Below are 19,079 nucleotides of genomic sequence, written 5' to 3' on the forward strand. Positions count from 1 at the left end.
TTCTCTTGCCCACCTCTTTCATGTGCTGACATCACATGCTGTTCCCCAAATGTACTGTACTGTCTAGATAATCATTTAATTCATGGCCATTCTCCCTTACACCTCTTAGTTCTTGGTTTCATTCTTGCCAAATAATTCTCTCTATAGTGACCATAAAGTAAGTAAATATACCTCCCTCCAAAGGGAAGCTTTGGGTCATTCGTCAGAGGTATAGGTACCTCTGTATGAGCTACTAGAGTCGGGAAAATCACATATGGCCTAGGCTTTCTTGCAATGTCTAAATCTGAATGAGTTATTGGAATAGGACGAATCAAAAGGGACCACTGTTTTCTTTTGACCAATAAAATACACTGTGAATCAGCAAAATCAGAAACGATAAACCTCGAGCAAGCATATATTATGCACCAATACATTATTCTCCACCAACAATGCTTCTCCACTCGTTGCGGTCTTTGCTCACTGTCTGGTTTTGCAAGGTGGTTTATGTACCACATGATTTGCCTGTAATTACTTTTAAGGAATAAAAAAATATTTTTATTCAGGCAATCTCCTTAGATGCTCCGGTAGTCGTTGAATCGCCTCGACAACCTCCTTCAGTAACTGACTGATTGCTGGACAATTTATAGGATCTCGCATGAACACAAAAGTGTTTCTCCAAACAAGATATGGATGAGCTTGAATCAAATAATAAAAATTCCTGGCAAGTAATTTGTGGGCGTCATCGTCGGATAGAGTCATTTGTGGGCTCAAAGAAACATTCGAGTAATTGTCTAATCTGGTCTAGAATTGCTGCCAGTAGACGTCTGATCGTTGGGCCATTCTGAGGATCTTGGACAAAAGTGGGCACATCGAAACAACGCCCAACAGGAGCAGGGTAAGATTGGAGTATGAAAATTGACGACAGCAAGAAGTAAACTGCGTATGTCAACATCAGTGAGCACCATGTAGCCAACCAAAGAGAAAGTCAGTAAGAAATAAATCTGAGAACTGATCGCTCTTCCAATCGTCAAACAGAAAGTCCAAATCTGGCATCCTTCCCTTTGCCTTCACACTCCAAAGTTCAATGTCAACAAACTCCTGTGGTTCAAGAACTGTAGCTTTCCCATTCCTTGAAGTAGCAATCACAAAGAGTGTTTCAGGGGAAACACAGTCCTCTTTCTGTCTACTAAACAGTCTCTGCGTCCTTCTTCCTCGATCTAGTCTGCACGTGCTGAACTTCTTCTCTTGGACTTGCTTCCGAATGGTTAAGACCGGCCTCTCCAGCGTAGACTTTCATGTCTCCTTGATGAATCCAAGCTGGTCTTCCTTGTACCTTAATTGCTGATGGAGTGATATCCTCACAATGAAAGGGCCACAAAATCTGGGCTCGTGCCACTTTCTTGTGAATATCCCGATTAGCACCTGATCTCCAGGAAAAAGTCTAGGTACAGGTCATTCTTGAACTCTGGTTGCTGTATGGTCATCTGTGTTCTGAGACCAACACCCCATCCGCTTGACTTGATCTAAAATGACAGATACTAGCCGTCATACATGTTAAGTACGCACGTAGCTCATCTAATAATTCTCCAGTTGTCTGGGCATCACTCCTAGTCCTCGATGGAGGAGTTCGAGGCGTTCTCATTCGTCTCCATGTGACTAGTTTGTGGGGTGTGACGTGGTGGTCTGAGCCAGGCTGATTTCTTAATGCATATAATGCAAGGGACAGGCAATGCAACCACCCCTTTTTCAGTGTCCGTTTCAATTTGGTTTTTATCTCTTTGAGCAGACCGTTGAGTCTCACATATCCCATCCGCTTGCGGGTAATAAGCAGAAGAAAACATATGCTTAATGCTCAAGCTTATTTTTTTCAAAAACCTCATTCACAAAATGGGGGCCATTATCTGATCTCAGCACCTCATATGCTCCCCATCTCGGAAATACTTCTCGAACTAAAAACTTTGCAGCGCAAGTGGCATCAGGGTGTGTGCATGGACCCGCCTCGATCCACCTGCAGCATACGTTAATGTTAAAGGTATTTATATTGTGCACCATCATCAACGGAGTTGGTCCCCAGGCGCTCATGCGGATCTGTAACAGGAGGGCGGGCGAGAAGGGAGTAGGAGAGTGAGAGAAGTGGTGTGCTATTGGCGGCTTCAGTTTGGTTTCCACCGTGCGCTGAGCTTTGGTGTAAGTATCAGATTGGAGAGAGACCTTGTGTGCTGTTGAAGTTGTGTTTGTTGTTGTGGTGTGGTCAAGTGTGTGTGGTTTGCTGGCCGAGAAATGGTTGTGTGGGTTTTCGGGTGAATTGCAGAGATTTGCAGTTGGGTTAGTGGGTTATATGTCCTGAATCTAGTCGATCTTCTTCTGTTTAAATAGCATTCCTGTAGGTGCGCTTAGTAGCTGGTTACATTTCTTGGCTATCTGTTAGGTTAGATGGCACAGCACGCCCCCAGTTGTTGAGGGGGCAGTTATGTCTAATCCCGCCCTCTGGTGTTGGTGCTATGGGTTGGCCGCCCCCTATTCTCTCGCTGTCCATATTGGCGGTGGTCTGCTGGGCCTGGGTGCGATTCGGGTCCAGAGTACTATTGATGGATCGTCCTTCACCTTCTGTTTTGGTCCAACTATGTATTCGGTAATTAGTGTTGTCCTGTTATGGCCATCTCTCAGTTTGTAGTTTGATACTTCATGGAATGTCTTCCTTGGATTCTGTTTGTAGTGGATAGATTGTTGGGGTCTGGGATCAGTGTCTTCACTCATCATTGTTACCAGGTATGTGCATGCTTCCTGTCGGCGTTCTTCTAGTTATGCAGTGAAGAGCCAAGATTTGCGCAGTTTCCTGAATAGTAGATGGTTTCTTGTGTTGCTTATAAGTTGTTCCACATTTTTGGTGCGAGGTGAGAGAAATAGGATCCTCTGAGTTTTCTCTAGTTGTAGGGTTTTGGTTCCAGGCAAATGTTGCTTGATCTGAGCATTCTTGTTGGGTGATGTAGATGTAGTTTGTCTCTCAGGAATTCTGTACCAATGTAGTGTTTTTAGCGCAGGTGTGATGTGTTTTCTTCGGAGAGGTTTGAGGAGCAGTCTGGCTGCTGCATTTTTTATGCGTTGTAGTTTTTTTTTTTTAGAAGTCGTTCAAGCATAGCCAGGTATAGGCTATTGGCGTAATCTACTCTGGACATGACAAGAGCGATGATGGTTAGCGTTTTGTTGGCAAATGATAGGAACAGTGGGATCCTTTTTGCCGCTCGCAGTAGGAAGAAGCATTTCTTGAGTATAGCGTTTACTTGTGGCTCTAGGGTAAGTTTGTTGTCAATCAAAACTTCCAGGTTTTTTACAGTCTACGATGGGGCTGGGTTGTGCCGAGTTGCCTTGGCCAGAGGTATGGGTGGTCTCCCCCTTTTTTGTGATTATCATTATTTCTGTTTTGCCTGGGTTGAGTTTGAGGTAGTTAGCGTTCATTCAGTTGAATACGTCACAAAGGCAGTTCTCAAGTGTTGTGTTTTCAACATAATCAATGCTGAAAAGGACTATTCGGTTGAGGAATTACTCCGACTGTTTGCAAAGTGTGCCCGGCAGTACACTTGACATACGATGCAATTACTACATAAAAAGCTACATAAAAAGCAACGTGTTCCAACAGGTTCGGTACGAACCAGTCCTCCGCAATGGTTGCTGCAAGGTTTTCCCTAGTGACATGCGCAGGGTAGTGTGGCTTTCCCTAGTGACAGGCGCAGGGTAGTGTAGCTGTTCTAACACCACACTTAATATGACTACAGGCATCACCGGTTTACCAGTGCTGTCTTGTCGCCACAGTGCTTCAGAAGGGGTATAAAGAACACCCCTCCGCGTCCACAAATCTTTCTCTTCTTGTGGAGCTTCACCCTAGATTTCCATTAACTGATTTCAAGATAAGAGGTTAAAACTTGCATTCACAATCAGCATCCCAACAAACTTCTCTTTCGCATCAGGAGTATCAAAACTCATTATGTCGAATGAATATGCAACCCTTTTTACCTCCTTGTCGGTGGATTGGTTTCCGAGTGAAATATAGTCAGTCCTCTTAGTGTGCGCTGCGCACTTAACTATTGATATGGCTACTGGCATTTGTAGTGCTTTAATAAGCCTATTCAATAATGCAGAGTGTTGCACTGGAGTGCTGTCCGCTTGGAGGAAGCCCCTCCTTTTCCAACGTGCTAGCCCTGCGTGCACGGCTGATGTCACGTAGGCAGAGTCACTGTACACAGTTACTTCCTGGTCTGCGTGATTCTCAAGCACGACAAGCACCACTAATTCTGCAGCCTGTGCTGAAAAGGGAGAAAGTAGTCTTGCACTCCCCATTAGCCTTGTGCTTTACTACAGCGGCACCTGAATGCCTTTCTCCATCAGTTTGATTGATCCTTGAAGGACCATCAATAAAGAGAATCTCCCCTGCTGCTAAAGCATTTTCCTTCACCATCGGGATCTCATCATAGAATTCTTCATAGTTTGAGCAATCATGCACTTGTTCATTCTCTACCAGTGGTTCAGCTACAAACGTGGCAGGATTCACTATTTTACACCGGACTGTTTTGATCGCTGGATTTAATATAACCACCTCATAAGCAGAAGCTCTCCGAGACATCAGCGTACCCCTTAGGTTGCTCCAAAACAGTAAACAATGCATGCTCAACAAATAACGTCATGGAACACCCCATCACTATAGTGGCAGTGTTATCGATCGCGAACGCGGCTGCAGCCAACGATTGTTCGCAAGGGAAGCTCATTACTGGGTCCAAAATCCCACCGTACAATGCAAGGGTTTGTACCCAAATATAGTTCTCTATGTAAGTACTGCTGTCATGACTGTTCCATTTGTGTGCAAAAACAAAAATAATTCATCAGAATTGGAATTCCTAAAACTGGAGCTGTACAAATTGCTTTTTTTAATTCATCAAACCCCTCCTCAGTTTCCTCAGTCCATTCAATGTTTTCCTTGTACACCTGCGCCTTCTTTAGGACTTGCAGCAAAGGTCTTGTGTATGAACTATATTCGAATACCCATGCTCTCACATAATTACACAATCCTAGGAATAGTTGCATTTGGTTTATCGTGTGCAGTTTGACGTTTTCATGATCGCATCAACTCTCTCGGGTGTGACTTTCTTTCCGTCATGCAAAATTAACTGTCCTATGTATAACATGTATAACACCTCTTATTGACAGTACGGCAATTTCTCCTTATCCACTTTATATCCTTTGTCTTCTAGGATAACCATTAACTCAATCGAGTCTCGCCTGCACTCTTCCTCTGTTGTGCTGCAAACTAAAATGTCATCTACGTAATGCAACACACAACTTGGCAAAACAATATTGCTCATATCAGATCTGCAGGACCCTGTCAAAGATAGATGGTGACTCACAGTACCCCCGAGATAAACATGTACTTTTCAGTTTCGTCTGACGGAACGTAAATGTGAGATCTTGAGAATCCTTGTGCAACAGGATTGAGAGAAACACATTTTTCAAGTCAATCACCGTAAAACATCACGCTTCTGGGGGAATACTGCACAGAATCGTGGCAGGATTCGGGACTAGAGGAAACGCTTCCTCTACAATCTGGTTAATCGGCCTCAGATCTTGAATTAAACGCCACAACCCCCCCGCCCCCGATTTCTGGATAGGGTACACTGCAATATTACATGGTAACTCCAACGTCACTAAAATGCCTTGTTCCATCATACCGGATATAGTCTTAAAAATCCCCTCGTCTGCCTCTCTGGACATGGGATACTGCCTTGCTCGAGGTAAAATTGCTCCTGGCTTCAGCTTAATCTTAACTTCTCCCACCCCCTTCAACAGGCCGCTATAAGGACCTGTAGTCCATAAGGAGATTGGTATCAAAAAATGCAGAACGTTTCTGCACCATCACCATTCTCTGTGGGACCCCTCTTTCTGTCCTGATCCAATAAGTGATGCTCATTTCAAATATCACTTCATCCGACGGATCATCTCTAAACATATCCTTGTCAGTGACAGTCAATCTATATCTGTCCTCAATGGCAATTACTGTTCTCCATGGCCTACCCTTGTCTCATCCTTCGAGCATAGTCAATTCCCCTTGTAATATGGCTACCTATGATTCCAAGAGAAAAACCTGTGTCCCCCCCCTTCGTCCATGGGTATCTGTGGTCTAAACCGAAATTCATCAGGTATTCGCATTATCTTACCCACTAAACCAGGTAGCCATGTTAACAGAATGCTTATCCCATAATGAAAAACCTCAGGTTCCAGTGGCATCCTTCGCAAAGCTATTTGACCTGTAAATGGCATGATGAATTCACTTACATTTAAATAGTGTATTCCTGGTGTTGAACACACTATGCCTTCATCGGGGAAGGAAATCGTCATATTTAGCTTTGTCATTAAATCTCAACCCACTATTTTAACTGGAGTCTGCCTCGAATACAACAATGGGACAGACAACGCATTCTCCTATAGAGACTGGCAATTTTTCAGTAAAAGGACCTCTACTTGTAGCTCCAGAGAATCCTTGAGCATTCATGCATTACCCGATAACGAAAATGTTCCCTCTCGTATACATGAGCAAGTTGCTCCTGTGTCTACTAATAAAGAAAAGGATTTGCCTCCTAAGGTGACGTCAACCCTCAGTTCCTATTGATGATTGGGCATTACTGATAGTACTGAACACATCAAGTCACCCTGTGAGCTGTCCTATTGTGGGTACATACTTATTCCCGTACCTGTAAAAGGATTCCCACCCTCAATGGTGACACCTCCTACACTAGGGGTCAATAACTGCCCAGTGTTTGCACTCTGCTGTATCTGCATGGGTGTGTGCCGCGACTGCCCTGGTGACGGATTCAATGGTGCTTGCTGTGATTGCAAAGCCTGCTGTGTTTGCGCCTGATACACTGTCTGATCTTGGGCAAACCCATCCCTATTTTGTGGGCTATATGCTGGAGGATGTACTGTCCCCCGCCCCTCTTGAGAATTGCCCATTCTGTACATACCCCTGGCTCCCACATGTTTGTACTATGTGCCCTGTCATTCCACATGTCCACCATACAGGAGGGAATCTCCTAACCTGTCCTCCTTGCATGCCTTGGTTGTCATTCTGTACATTTTGAAAACCACCTTGGTTTTTCTGGATGCCTTCCTGATTATTCTGAAAGCCTTCTCTTCCTCTGAAACCTCCTCTGCCTCTCGGCATTAAATCCAATTCCTCCTTGATCCAACTGCCAATGGATATTCACCTGTAGCATACCTGCTGTATGCTGTGACCCTGGCGCTTCTCCACTAGTCAACATCGCCCCACCTATACCATACTTGGACAGCTTCTTCTGTACTAATTTAGCTTCCTCAATCTTCCTAGTATCCTCCTTCTTTCGATTTTTCTCATGCAACAATCGGCAGTGGTGTACGATGATCAGCTTTATAAAAGGGGACAGTCTTGAGGAGATGACCGGCATCTTCTCTGGGGTCTTCTCTATGGGCCGGAACACAGCCTCCCTCCTGGGAGGAAGGGATACCCTCGCCTTTGGGGTTGCGCCCTGCGGAACCGCCCCGGCGCCCTTTGCGAGAGACGCCACTACCCCCTCGATAGAAGGCTGGGCCTTCACGGTCAGGACCGGTCCTTTGTCCTGTTTGTCCTTGTGCGTCCCGGACTCCTTGTCCTGCTTGGCTTTCTCCTTAGGGGAGGGTCAGCACCCCGATCCCCCCCTTGGCCTTGTCCGGCAAGTCAGTCTTGGGCTTCTCCTTGAGTTTGCCCGGATGGTCCGACTTCCTCTTGGATGACGATCCTGAGCGCTGGCTGGTGACTGAAGACGCTGGTGACACCGGACTTGCCCTGGCCATCGGGGAGCCCGCTGTAACGGCGCTCCCAGGGGCAGTGGACTTGCAGTGCTTAGCCTCCTGTTGGACCCCTGAGGGAGTGCCCCCCCTCAAAGAACTTCGAAGCCCGCTCAGCTTTCTTGGAACCGGGAGAGGCATGCTCCTGGGACCCACCCAGAGCAGGGGCCTTGGCCTGTAGCCACTCTTTCAGCCACCTATGCCGATCCTTCAACCGTGCGAGGGGCCATCTCCTGGCAAAACTACAATCTTCCTTCTTGTGCGCCGAGTACAGGCAGTAAAGGCACTGGGAATGTCTGTCATCCGAGAAGACATTCCGTAAACCGCAGTCGGAGTAAAGCTTGAAAAGCGGGGTTCAATCCTTCTCCTCCGATATGGTCCACGCGGCGCAGGCCTGAAGAATCTTCTGGAAGCCTCCACAAAGAAACTCCGCCCTTGAGGGGCAGAGAAGAATTCGAAAAACGGTGAATCGGAAGGTTGATCAATGGAGCACAAGTCTTTCAAAAAAACTAACACACACTGTAAAAGGTCGGGAGCTAAACACGAGGACTCCCAACACTTGAAAGTGCAGTAAAAATCTGAAGATGGCTGCCAGAGGAGGGGCTTAGGTAGTGAGCAGTCATTGGCTGGGGGCAGTACGACCCAGAGCTCATTGATTGGTTGTTAGGAGAAAGACAGTTCAGAAATGAAAAACTGATTTTTTCTTTACCAAGGATTCCTAGCCTGACGACAGGAATATTCATGAGCATGTAAATCCATGCCACACCCCATTCTGAAGAAGTTGGACTGCCCTTGGTCTTTTGGGTAGAGCAAGTCCTTGAAAGTGCACGATACCTTGCTCCAGGTTTTTTCCTGCACCTGGCATGGTCTTTTGGAGTGTTGGAGAAAGGATTCCCTTTAGTGGCACTGTCATAGATCTTGACAAAATATTAGTCAACAGGGTCTTTGACATTGAAAATGGTTACGACTTTGAAGAGTGCCTCAATGGCAAAAATGTCACCATCAAGATTATCATTTGTTTTCTCCCTGCAGGCCACTTTTGCTGAAAACATTACCTGGTACAACTTCGGCGCTGCAGGGAAATCGCATCAGTGCCCTTTCTCTGATGCAGGGGACACTCCAAAGTCCCAGTGTCTCGCCGCCCACCTCCTCCACCCAACTACCTCCTCAAATTCAGAGGACACCTGCAATCCCTGGCCTCCCACGCTTGCTGACTCCTTCTGTGCCCCCTCCCTCTGACTACCTCCACCACACCCAGTTCTCTTCCCAGCCAAATCAACACCACTGCATCATCCCCCACCCACGCCTTACCTTCTCAGTCTGCTCCTGCCACTGGCACTGCACGTTCTGCCCACTTGGACCGAAGGCTCATCCAAACATGCTGCTTTCAGGGAAGGCAGCCTTCCAATAGACGTTACCATAGAGAGGGGAGGTTCACTACCTGACTTTTGTGGTGTTGTTGCTCAAAGGCAGTGGGGCCTAAATGTCCAGAACACACCTCAAAGGATTACTTGGCTCTAAGCTTGTTTCATTTCCCCATCTTTCAGAAGCCAATCTGCCTTTTTGTATGGTACATAGGGCACTCCTCTATAGTATGGGAATCAGGGAAACATATGTTGCAGAATCAATAAGCATCCTTTTTTTATTTGGTTCCCAACACAGGGTCACCCTTACCCCCTACAGATATGTGCACCAAGGTTAAGACCTGGTGTACCAATATTCAAACTGCACTAGCCAATAACATCTCACTTCTCCAAGACAACATTGAAAACAAGAAACTTAATCCATCAGCCCATTCCAGAATTACACCTAATTCAGATGAAAACATGCAACCGTTTCAAATGTTCCCCCGTCTCCACACAAGAAGTTTTTCAAATAATATCTTCATTAAAACCTTCCAGATGCCAAGGAGATTCCTGTCCTGCACCCATAATAAAAGAGGCAGCTAGGGAACTAGCGCCATTCATCACCACCTTCATTAACACTTCATTCAACTCATGCACGATACCTTCTAATCTAAAAGACGCGTGGGTCCTCCTGCTCTTAAAAAAAACCTAACTTAGATCCTAACATACCCACTAATTACAGGCCCATAACTACTGTCTTGTTCCTTCTTAGAATCTTAAATCAAGCTGCCCATCTCTAGATTCAGTCTTACCTGGAAACGAATAATCTCCTAGATCTGCGTCAATCTGGCTTTAGACCTAAACATTGAACTGAATCCGCCTTATTAGACTTGAAGAATCAAATGGATAGCCTAAAGGACAATGGGAAACTTGCTCTCCTCCTCCGTTTAGATCTCTCGGCTGCATTCGAGTTACTCAACCACAAGGTCCTTTACAACCATCTAACCTCAGCAGCACATTTCACTCAGGAAGACACGGCATGGATTCAATCATTCCTTGATAATCGTACTGTAAGAGTCTTCTTAACTAACGCCGCCGCGGAACCCATACCCATGACATGTGGAGTCCCACAAGGGTCATGTGTCTCGCCGACATTGTACAATATATTCACTAAGCCTCTATTTGATGATCTCGATAGTCTGGGCGTCATCTACACTAACTGTGCAGAGGACACAGATTTTCATCCCCATCACTGGTGATCACGAAACGGACTCCAACCTACTAAATAAAATATATCTGACGACTTAAGCTTGGATGGCCACCCACGGCTTATAACGATGAGAAGACAGAGCTTCTTGTCGGATCCACAGTAAAACTAAATAATCTAAGCCAGCAGTTCAATTCTTTCAACATCGACGGTAACTATATCAAAGTTTCCAAGGAGGTGAAAACCTTAGGCTTTTACCTCGACTCAGCTCTGAATTTAAAGAAACAGATTAATGCCACTGCATCTTCCACTGCGTACACCTGTAAATTAATTAACGCTTGTAAACCTTTAATCTCAGACAGTTGTAACATATTGGCCAGAGCCCTAATTTTATCAAAATAAGATTACTGCAATGCCTTATATCTAGGATCAAGCAATCATAACCTGAACAAACTACAAATACTACAGAACAACGCCTTAAGAAGTGTGGTCAACATTCCGAGAACCCAGCATATTTCAGATATCAGACGCAGCTCAAGATGGTTTGCAGTTAAAGGCAGAATTAAATTCAAAACTTTAACCCTTACGCACAAATGTCTCACTAATTCTGGCCCTAAATATCTTGTTGACAAATTTGTTTAAAAAAACCTCAGTACACCCTACCAGAACTGTACATTCACACTGCTTGAATGTATCGAGATTTAAATTACAAAAAGCAGGTGGCAGTAGCTTTCCATTGATGACCTCTAAACTATGTAACTCACTACCAGTTGACCTAAGAGTAGAATCGTCCTACTTTAGCTTTAGGAAGAATACGAAATCCTGGCTCCTTTCCTCCGACGTATAATGAATGTACTATTCTGACCACCTGTAGATATCTGTATGAAACAGTTGTATACACCTGCAATTTATTGTAACTATTTCATATGTGTTTTTTTCTTGCCGTCTTCTTCTTGTAACTTATGTAGCCATGTAATGCGCCCAGATGCCCCCGGGTTTGGTGTGCTTAATAAATAAACAATACCGAAAGAGTAGGAGAATAGTATGTGGAAATATGTGAAACTTGGCTCGCAGAATCTCCCAACAACCCGGTGATGCGACAGGCACAACACGCTCTTTCCAACTAATATTTGGTCTGCAAAATCCCTGCTATTGCACTACAAGCACACTAGCAATTAAGTCAATGCACTAGACTCCGAACCCAAGGAAGCTCCTGGTAAAGTAGTATACACAAATACACAGCTTCCTGTGTACGTGATAAACTGATTTAGTCATTACCTTTTAACCAACAAGTACTTTGAATGCTGGATTTGTCAGCCCACACATCCAAGCCAAAATCAAAATCCTCAGTTTGCCAGCGCACCTTTGTCCATACACCCAGTGCTCCAGATAAGATTTGGAAGTGTGGGTATTTTACTCCCTAAAGTTGGGAGTAAAATGATTTTTTAGGCAGTAAAAACATACATCGAGTTCCCAAAGGGAGTATTTTACTAACAAGTAAAAATATGTTTTAACTGGACAACGGTAATTTTTTTTTTTAAAGAATTATGTATTTGCACCTAGTTATTAATGGACACTAAACGATACATGTTAACTTTTTCCTATCAGGAAGTTATAATAGTAGTTTCTTCCTGTGGTACTAGGTTTACCAGTGGTCCAAACAGATCTATGGAGATACGTGGGTGAAAGCAAGGGCACAATGTTCCATGTGTCCGTTTCCTATTTTTTGATGGGAGTATTTTGACTCCCCATTTTAGTTTTTTGGGAGTATTAGGCTATTTTCAGGGAATAAAGGTGGCCAATACACTCCTTATCTGTAGGGCTGCATACACCCAGTCTTGAATCTGCATGTTCAGCTTTTAATTCAGCACTGGTACTCCACAAACAGCTTTGCTAAACTACTTGAGTGTCAAGGTGTATGCGAAGCGCAGGGGCTGCCACACAATCCCAAAAATACCTTCCACGACTTTGCAAGCTCCAGCACTGATGGCAGACCCCTGTGCATTAAAGGAAAATGTAATTGTTTTGGTAAAATTGCATGTTTAAGAATAAAGAGAGTCATAATCTTTAAGTGGTTCCATGGTGTGTGTAAATCAGCCATAAATATTGAGATAATCCATAGATTCTGCAAGTCTGCTTTTGCAAAGCATTCTGAAATCAAAAGTTCCCTGTTCAGTAGTCGTAGCATTGCCACTGATGTCCAGACATAGGGTTGAAGCTGCACCCCAGCTTCTGGATGGTCCTTTATAAACTATCCTTGGGCCTCTTAAGCTTTTCTACGACCACACCCAGTTTTCCGTGCTCAAATGCAGCGGACAAGCCATACATAAACTTTACAAAAACAAAGTTAAAACGAAATGCCAGAAAACACTTCCAGGGCTCTGTACTGACATTTTGAGGTTTCAAGAAAGAGGGGCCCGTTTGCTCACCTTGCCCTTATGCGTCTCTTGAAGCCACTGCCGCAGGCGAATGAGGCAGCTCTCCTGGAGGGGAGTCAAATCACCCAGGTAGCGCTTGATGTAGTCTGCCTCCAACTTGTCTAGAAGAGAAGAGAAGCAGAATTATCATGGTTTTTAAGCTAGTCTCAATTCTCTGGAAATGATTCAGTGAAGTGAAAACCTCACTTTGAAATAAGAGTTCAGCTTTGGAGGTAAAGGGCCAGGATTCTCATTGTACAGTAAAAAGGAAACTACATATTAAGAAGGTAGTCATAAAGAGTTATGGAAACATTAAGTACTGGTATGTCACCACACTGCTGGATTTTAGCAGGACTGCCCTTGAATAAACCTTTATGACAGAAGTAATGCAAAAGTGATACTAGGTCTGAAAAAATATTAAGGCGCTGCCCACTTCTATAAAAGGACAAGTTGCCCCAATACACACATGAAGAAGGTACAGTATGTTATTATCAAGTGTGTCCAATCAACCTGAAGGACAGCCAAATGAATGATGGGCTCCTTCTCTACAGACAACGAGGGTAGCTTGCTGCCATAATTGCTCCAGCCTGTGAATAGGCACAAGGTATTCATTCCTATTTATATGTATGGACAGAGGGGGAGCTTGTGAGGAAGCTGCTTCTGTACAGCCAAGAGTGATGAAACATGTATGTAATAAAATAAAATACCACCCCTTTCTGTCACTGTGATTTCCATTAATCTACAGGGGGGAAAGAAGGATGCCATACTAACTGCCATTGTTCTCAGGTAACTCAGTATTTATGTTACTCAGATTAATTTTGTTGTTATAGGAGGCAGTATAATACCACTTTATTGCTGGAGTTGACAGATCCTACAGTGATTCCTTATGGGAATGCCGGACAAACTTACTCACCCTTAGCCGTTCAGGGATTAAAGTATTCTTCTGGCTCATTTGGAACATATTGCAGCATAGGAGGTACATTTTTCAATGTATTCAATAGAAGTGCATCAAATATACATTAACAATTAAATAAAATCAACGTATAGTACAATATATGTATGGATACAAAGTTCAACATTTGAAAAAAAAAATATCTACTATGAAATGCAACTATTACAAAATAAGTGGGATAAAAATACAAGATACAAACCATCTGTGTTCAATGTCACAGAGACAGAGATAAGCATGTTTGTATAAAAACATTGTAGTTGGAGCAAAATTAATTATTTTATATTATTTGCACCATGAGCTTACACAATTTTATTTTCTTCAACAAAGTCTTTTTCACCCGACATATTGATGTACTGAACACTTCCCTGTGAAAGAAATATCCCGCATGAAGACCACTGCACTAAATTAAACCAGGCAGGCATTGTGCTAAAAAATGGAAAGCAAAAATGACTAATAACGTAACTGTAAAAGCTTGGACCAAAAAGAAGCCAACATAAAAACACAATGTATTAAACAAAAAAAGGACAAGAATCAAGGACTGTATTACTTACAATGTGCAAAGACTAGTATAAATGGAACTAGGTAAGCATACCATCTGGTGTCCCAGGGAGCTCTTGAGGGCTGCCGGATGTGCCGAGTGCTTCTTTAGTGCTTGGACATTCCCCAGGCACCATGTCTGGTATGTTCATGGCTGGTGATACAGGTCGTCCCGAGGTAGAGATGGTGCTGCCCTCAGTACATGTGAGCCCTGGAGTCCAGCGAGGGAGGGATGTGATTCCTTCATCCTCCATCTGCTTCAAGTAATATTCAATGATTTCTTTACCCTTTAGGAAAAAAGAAAACATGACCTTCAACATAACTAGAAGAGAGAGGCTGGAGGGTGGGGTGAGTTGCACACTGTTACCTTACTCCAAAAGAACTGGATCCAAGCACAAACAGTATATATGTGCATATGACAACTATTCCATACCTGTTATCGTCTTTCTGATGTTTGCATCTACTTAGATTCACAGGAAGGGTGGGTGCATGTGAATATAAGCAGATTACAAGCATCATAGAGACACTTACAGTTATGTAATATTTGTCTGCTGTAACCCATCACAGCCTTTCAATGATGCATCAAGCTATGCCATAGTGTTAATACTATTCCAGCGAGGTCAGAACAGACACTTACACACAGTAGTCTACTATTCTAGGAAACTAAATCCAGCTGAACAAAATGACATTATTGCGGACAGGGAGCTGTTGGCAATCAAAATGGGCTTTGCATAGCGGAGACACTCCTTGTTAGGTGCACGCCACACAGTGACACTTCTAACGTACCACAGAAACTCAATTCCTTAAATCAGCCAAAGACTTCAGCCTGCGTCAGCTACGGTGGGCTATGTATTTTGCGGAGTTCAATTTCATAGTCACCTAGCGCCCGGGCCAGGACAACATAAATCCCATAGTACCGCCTGCTCAGATCACAGGGCTTACGAGCATTGACTTCTTTGCCTGGATCAGCGACGCCATGACAGCACAGGAACACAGCCAGTGGAATGATACGTCCAAGCAGCAACTGGCGCAAAAGGTTCTGCCTTACCATGGCTCAGCAGTATACTTGCCCACAACAGTTTTGCGAGATCAAGTTATGCAGTGGTGCCTTGATTCATCAACGGCTGGACACCCAGGAATCACTAAAACAAATGACGTAATCCAATAACAGTATTGGAGGCCATCCCTATAGGAGGATGTTTGGGTTTACATTCTGCATTGTGAGACCTGCATCCGTAACAAGTCCGACCATCAGAAACACAAACAATAGAGCAATACCTCCATTGTTTCGTCCATAGTGCGGAAGGAACCTTGCTGGAAGCCATAGGTCTCTCGGAATTGGCGTAGACGAACAAGTTACTTACCCCTGGTGACGTTCTTTTGATTGGATGTTCCTCCTAGGTATTCCTCATCTTATGATAACTATCCTTCCAGCTTTAGTTACTTTGGAAATTTCCGACGGGAGCGCTCTGTGCCATCTCACCGAGTCAATGTCCCTCGAGGGCCTCCGTTCGACTGTCAATGTCACTGTCAGAATACATAGCACATGCAGCACCCTATTGGCTTCAGTTCTGCTTTTCCCCACCTGTAGAAGAATTACCAGGCGTACTATAGACCATAGGTTCCAAGAAAGCGTAAAGTGTAACACGTAAATTCTATGGCGGGGTAGGGTGGGAGAGGCGATGAGGAATACGTGGGAGGAACATCCAATCAAAATAACGTTACGAGGGGCAAGTAACTTGCTCTTCAAATGGATTGTGTCCTCCCACGTATTCCTCATTGTATGATAGACTCCCGGTTTTCCAAATTGTCCTTCATGACTGGAAGATGAATCCAGGCAGTAATGGTTTCACAAACATCTGAATGGACGACCAAGTGGCAGCTGAACAAATTTCTTTTACTGGGACACCTCAAGAGCAGCAGAGGTTGCCATGCCCCTTGTGGAATGTGCTCTCGAGCATCCAGCTGATCTTTCCCCGCTAACCTGTAACATTTCCCAGTAGCCAGGATGATCCATCTGGATAGGGTCTGTTTAACAGCTAAACCCAATTTAGGGCCTGTATAGCCAATGAATCATTGGTCATTTTGATGAAATGTTGCCATTCTTGATATACAAAAACAGAGCCCTTTTTGGGTCCAGCCTATGTAATCTTTACTCCTCCTTTCCAGGATGCGGCAGTGAATAAAAAGTTGGTAAAATTATCTTGTGCGACAAGTGGAAGCCGGAGACTACCTTAGGTAAAAAAAGAAGGTTTCACCTTGAGAACGCGGTCTTTATATAAAACCATATATGGGGGTTTACAGACCAATGGAGGGATCTCATTCTGATGCAAGCTTCTGGCACCAGAAAAATGCAGGAGGCCATGAGATCAAACAACCCCATTTTTTTTTTTTTTTAAATTAAAATGGTATCATGTGGGACTTCTTGTAATTGAGGGAGAAACCCAGTTTGTGGAGAGAATGGCAGGTTACGCTAAGATGTTCGGGCGGACGTGCCCTGATCAGCCAATCGTCCAGGTAGGGATAGACGTGAATCCCCCCCACCCTCAAGACTCGCTGCCTCCACCTCCATTAACTTGGTGAAAACCTTTGGGGCTGAGGTCAGCCCGAATGGTAGAATTCGAAGCTGATAATGAGTACAGCCACCCACAAATCTCAGGTACTTTCTGTGCTTGTGATGGATAGGCACATGAAAGTAAGCATCCTGAAGGTCCAATCACACCATCCAGTCTGGAGTTGGAGAAACTGAATGATTTGGGAAAAGGTAACCATCTTGAACTTGTCCTTCCTGAGGAACTTGTTCAAGTTTCTTAAGTCAAAAATGGGTCTGAATCCTCCATCCTTTTTGGGGAATTAGAAAGTATGGGGAGTACCAACCCTTGTTTATTTCCGCCGCAGGTACTGGTTCTATAGCACCTTTCTATAGCACCTCTCTCTAGCAGGGTCAACATTTCCTGCACAAGGAGCGGATCCAGAACTTTGAAAGAGTTGTTCCCTGGTGGATGATCTAGAGGCCTTTTTTGAAAAGTAAGGCAGTAACCTCGGGCTACAGTTTCCAGTGCCCAGCATCTGAAGTGATGCCCCACCATTCTTTCAGATGCCAAGTCTGCCTCCCACTGGGGTCTTGTGAGTCAAGGCCTCAGAGTGGTTTTGAGTTGGCTGAAGCGCGAGCTGTTAGGGAGAATTTTAATTTCTGTGCCAATTCCCTTCAGCCTTAGAGACCCGTAGCTCTTTTGCTGGACTTGAGGCTTATGATTTTTTTAGTGGGGCCTTTTTCTCATTCCACATGTTTCTCCGGACTGGGATTTTTTTGTTTTATGGAGTCTGACAAACTACTTAGGCATCTGCTTTTTGTTTAGTGACACAAAGTACCTTAGGTGCAGTACCACTGAAAGGTCCCTTTGACTTTTTCGAATATTTAAATACATTTTCTTGGGTGTACAACAGTCCCCAAGAATAGTAAGATGATCTCTGTCTTACTTTTTTCTTTGTGGGACCAGCACCTCTAGGTGCAGTGCTGTGGGGGTTACTTAGTAATTCCTATCCCACTTCTCATGTACACATTTTTGTTACACTAACTTAGATTATATGGCTGGTGGCAGTGGTTTAATTTTACAACCAGTATGCATCTTTACCACAGGCTGAACCCTCAGCTGCAGTACAGCACCCATGGGTGTCCATTTTCTCAAAATGGCCCCGGTCTTTTTTCGCCATTTTGTTTGTTAGTTTCTTCTGGGATTTTACTCTGTTAGTCGAAACTGGTTTGATCCCTTTGTGTGTTTTGCCTTCGGCAGGCTTCAGCCTTGAAGCCCGCCCAGGCTCCAGTATGTCTAGAAAGGCAGGAAGTGAGGGAGGGTCCCAAAACTTTCCTGTCCTTTGTCTCTATGTGTCCCTGAATGAAACCAGTCCTGATTGACTGGCTGGCTGTCCTGAAAAGGACAGCCACCCTGCTGTGTGATTGACAGCATATGCTGTGAATGAATGGGAAATTGCATAAAAAGAAAGGTTTTTGGGACTAGAGGCAGAGTTGACCACTGGAGAGGAACATCCTAAGAAGATGTGACAAGACGCGATCAGCCCCTCCTGGACCGTGAAGTGCCTGGTAAAGCTCTGCAACTGTGTGGGAAGACCGATACAGGACAACTTCCTCCCTTGGGCTGGTGGGACCAACTTGCCCCAAGACAAGCTTCCATTTGGTGCAACCCCCGACTTGCTGTGCCTCACCAGAGCTGCAGAAGCCCAATGACAGGGGTCCTGTGACCACTGACGAGAGCATCGTCTTGCAAAGTTCGAATCCGGTCAAATCTTCGTGGGCATCCCAAGGACCCTACAGAAACAGGAAATCTTGATCCAGAGTCCCCTCACCAGAGTCCAGGACCGAGGGAGCAAGCTTCTTCCAACAAGAGATATTCGTTCTTCATTGACGCAGAGGAAAAGGCAAAACACTGAAGTGCTGCTGAAACAAAGGAAATCCTTAGCCAAGTAGTCCCTCAGTACTGCTGCAGGAGCCCGACAGACGTCCTTCCTTTCGTCACCACAACCAAGGTCCAGGAACAAGGGTCTGCCAAGCTGTAGCACGAAGGAATCCATCTGGAACATTTTTCTTTGAATCACAAGTACTGTGGGACCTGGGGTGTTCACTTTTTAGCAATAATTTGTGCTTACTATCCTGCAAAGTGCGTTTGTTCCACTTTAGAGTTGATGCCAACTCACCTGCACTGTCCTAACAGCTTGTGCTTTCTTACAAAGTAGCTCACTTGAGTTACTTTGATTTCTTCTGAACTTACTAACTTTGT

General features: G+C 44.5%; 1 protein-coding gene across 2 annotated transcripts in view; it reads right to left on the reverse strand.

Moving 5' to 3' along the window:
- The window catches only part of SEC14L1 (SEC14 like lipid binding 1), a 510,699-nt gene that overhangs the window by 278,184 nt on the left and 213,436 nt on the right, over positions 1-19,079 (reverse strand). For both annotated transcript variants that reach the window (XM_069654651.1, XM_069654652.1), the window contains exons 6-7: positions 14,339-14,570; positions 12,807-12,916 (exon numbers count right to left, since the gene is read on the reverse strand). In XM_069654651.1, the coding sequence (XP_069510752.1) occupies positions 12,807-12,916; positions 14,339-14,570 (342 nt within the window). The remainder of the gene's footprint in view (positions 1-12,806; positions 12,917-14,338; positions 14,571-19,079) is intronic.

Source organism: Ambystoma mexicanum, chromosome 3q (genome assembly GCF_040938575.1).
Source record: "Ambystoma mexicanum isolate Mex_15411 chromosome 3q, UKY_AmexF1_1, whole genome shotgun sequence".
Taxonomy (NCBI): domain Eukaryota; kingdom Metazoa; phylum Chordata; class Amphibia; order Caudata; family Ambystomatidae; genus Ambystoma; species Ambystoma mexicanum.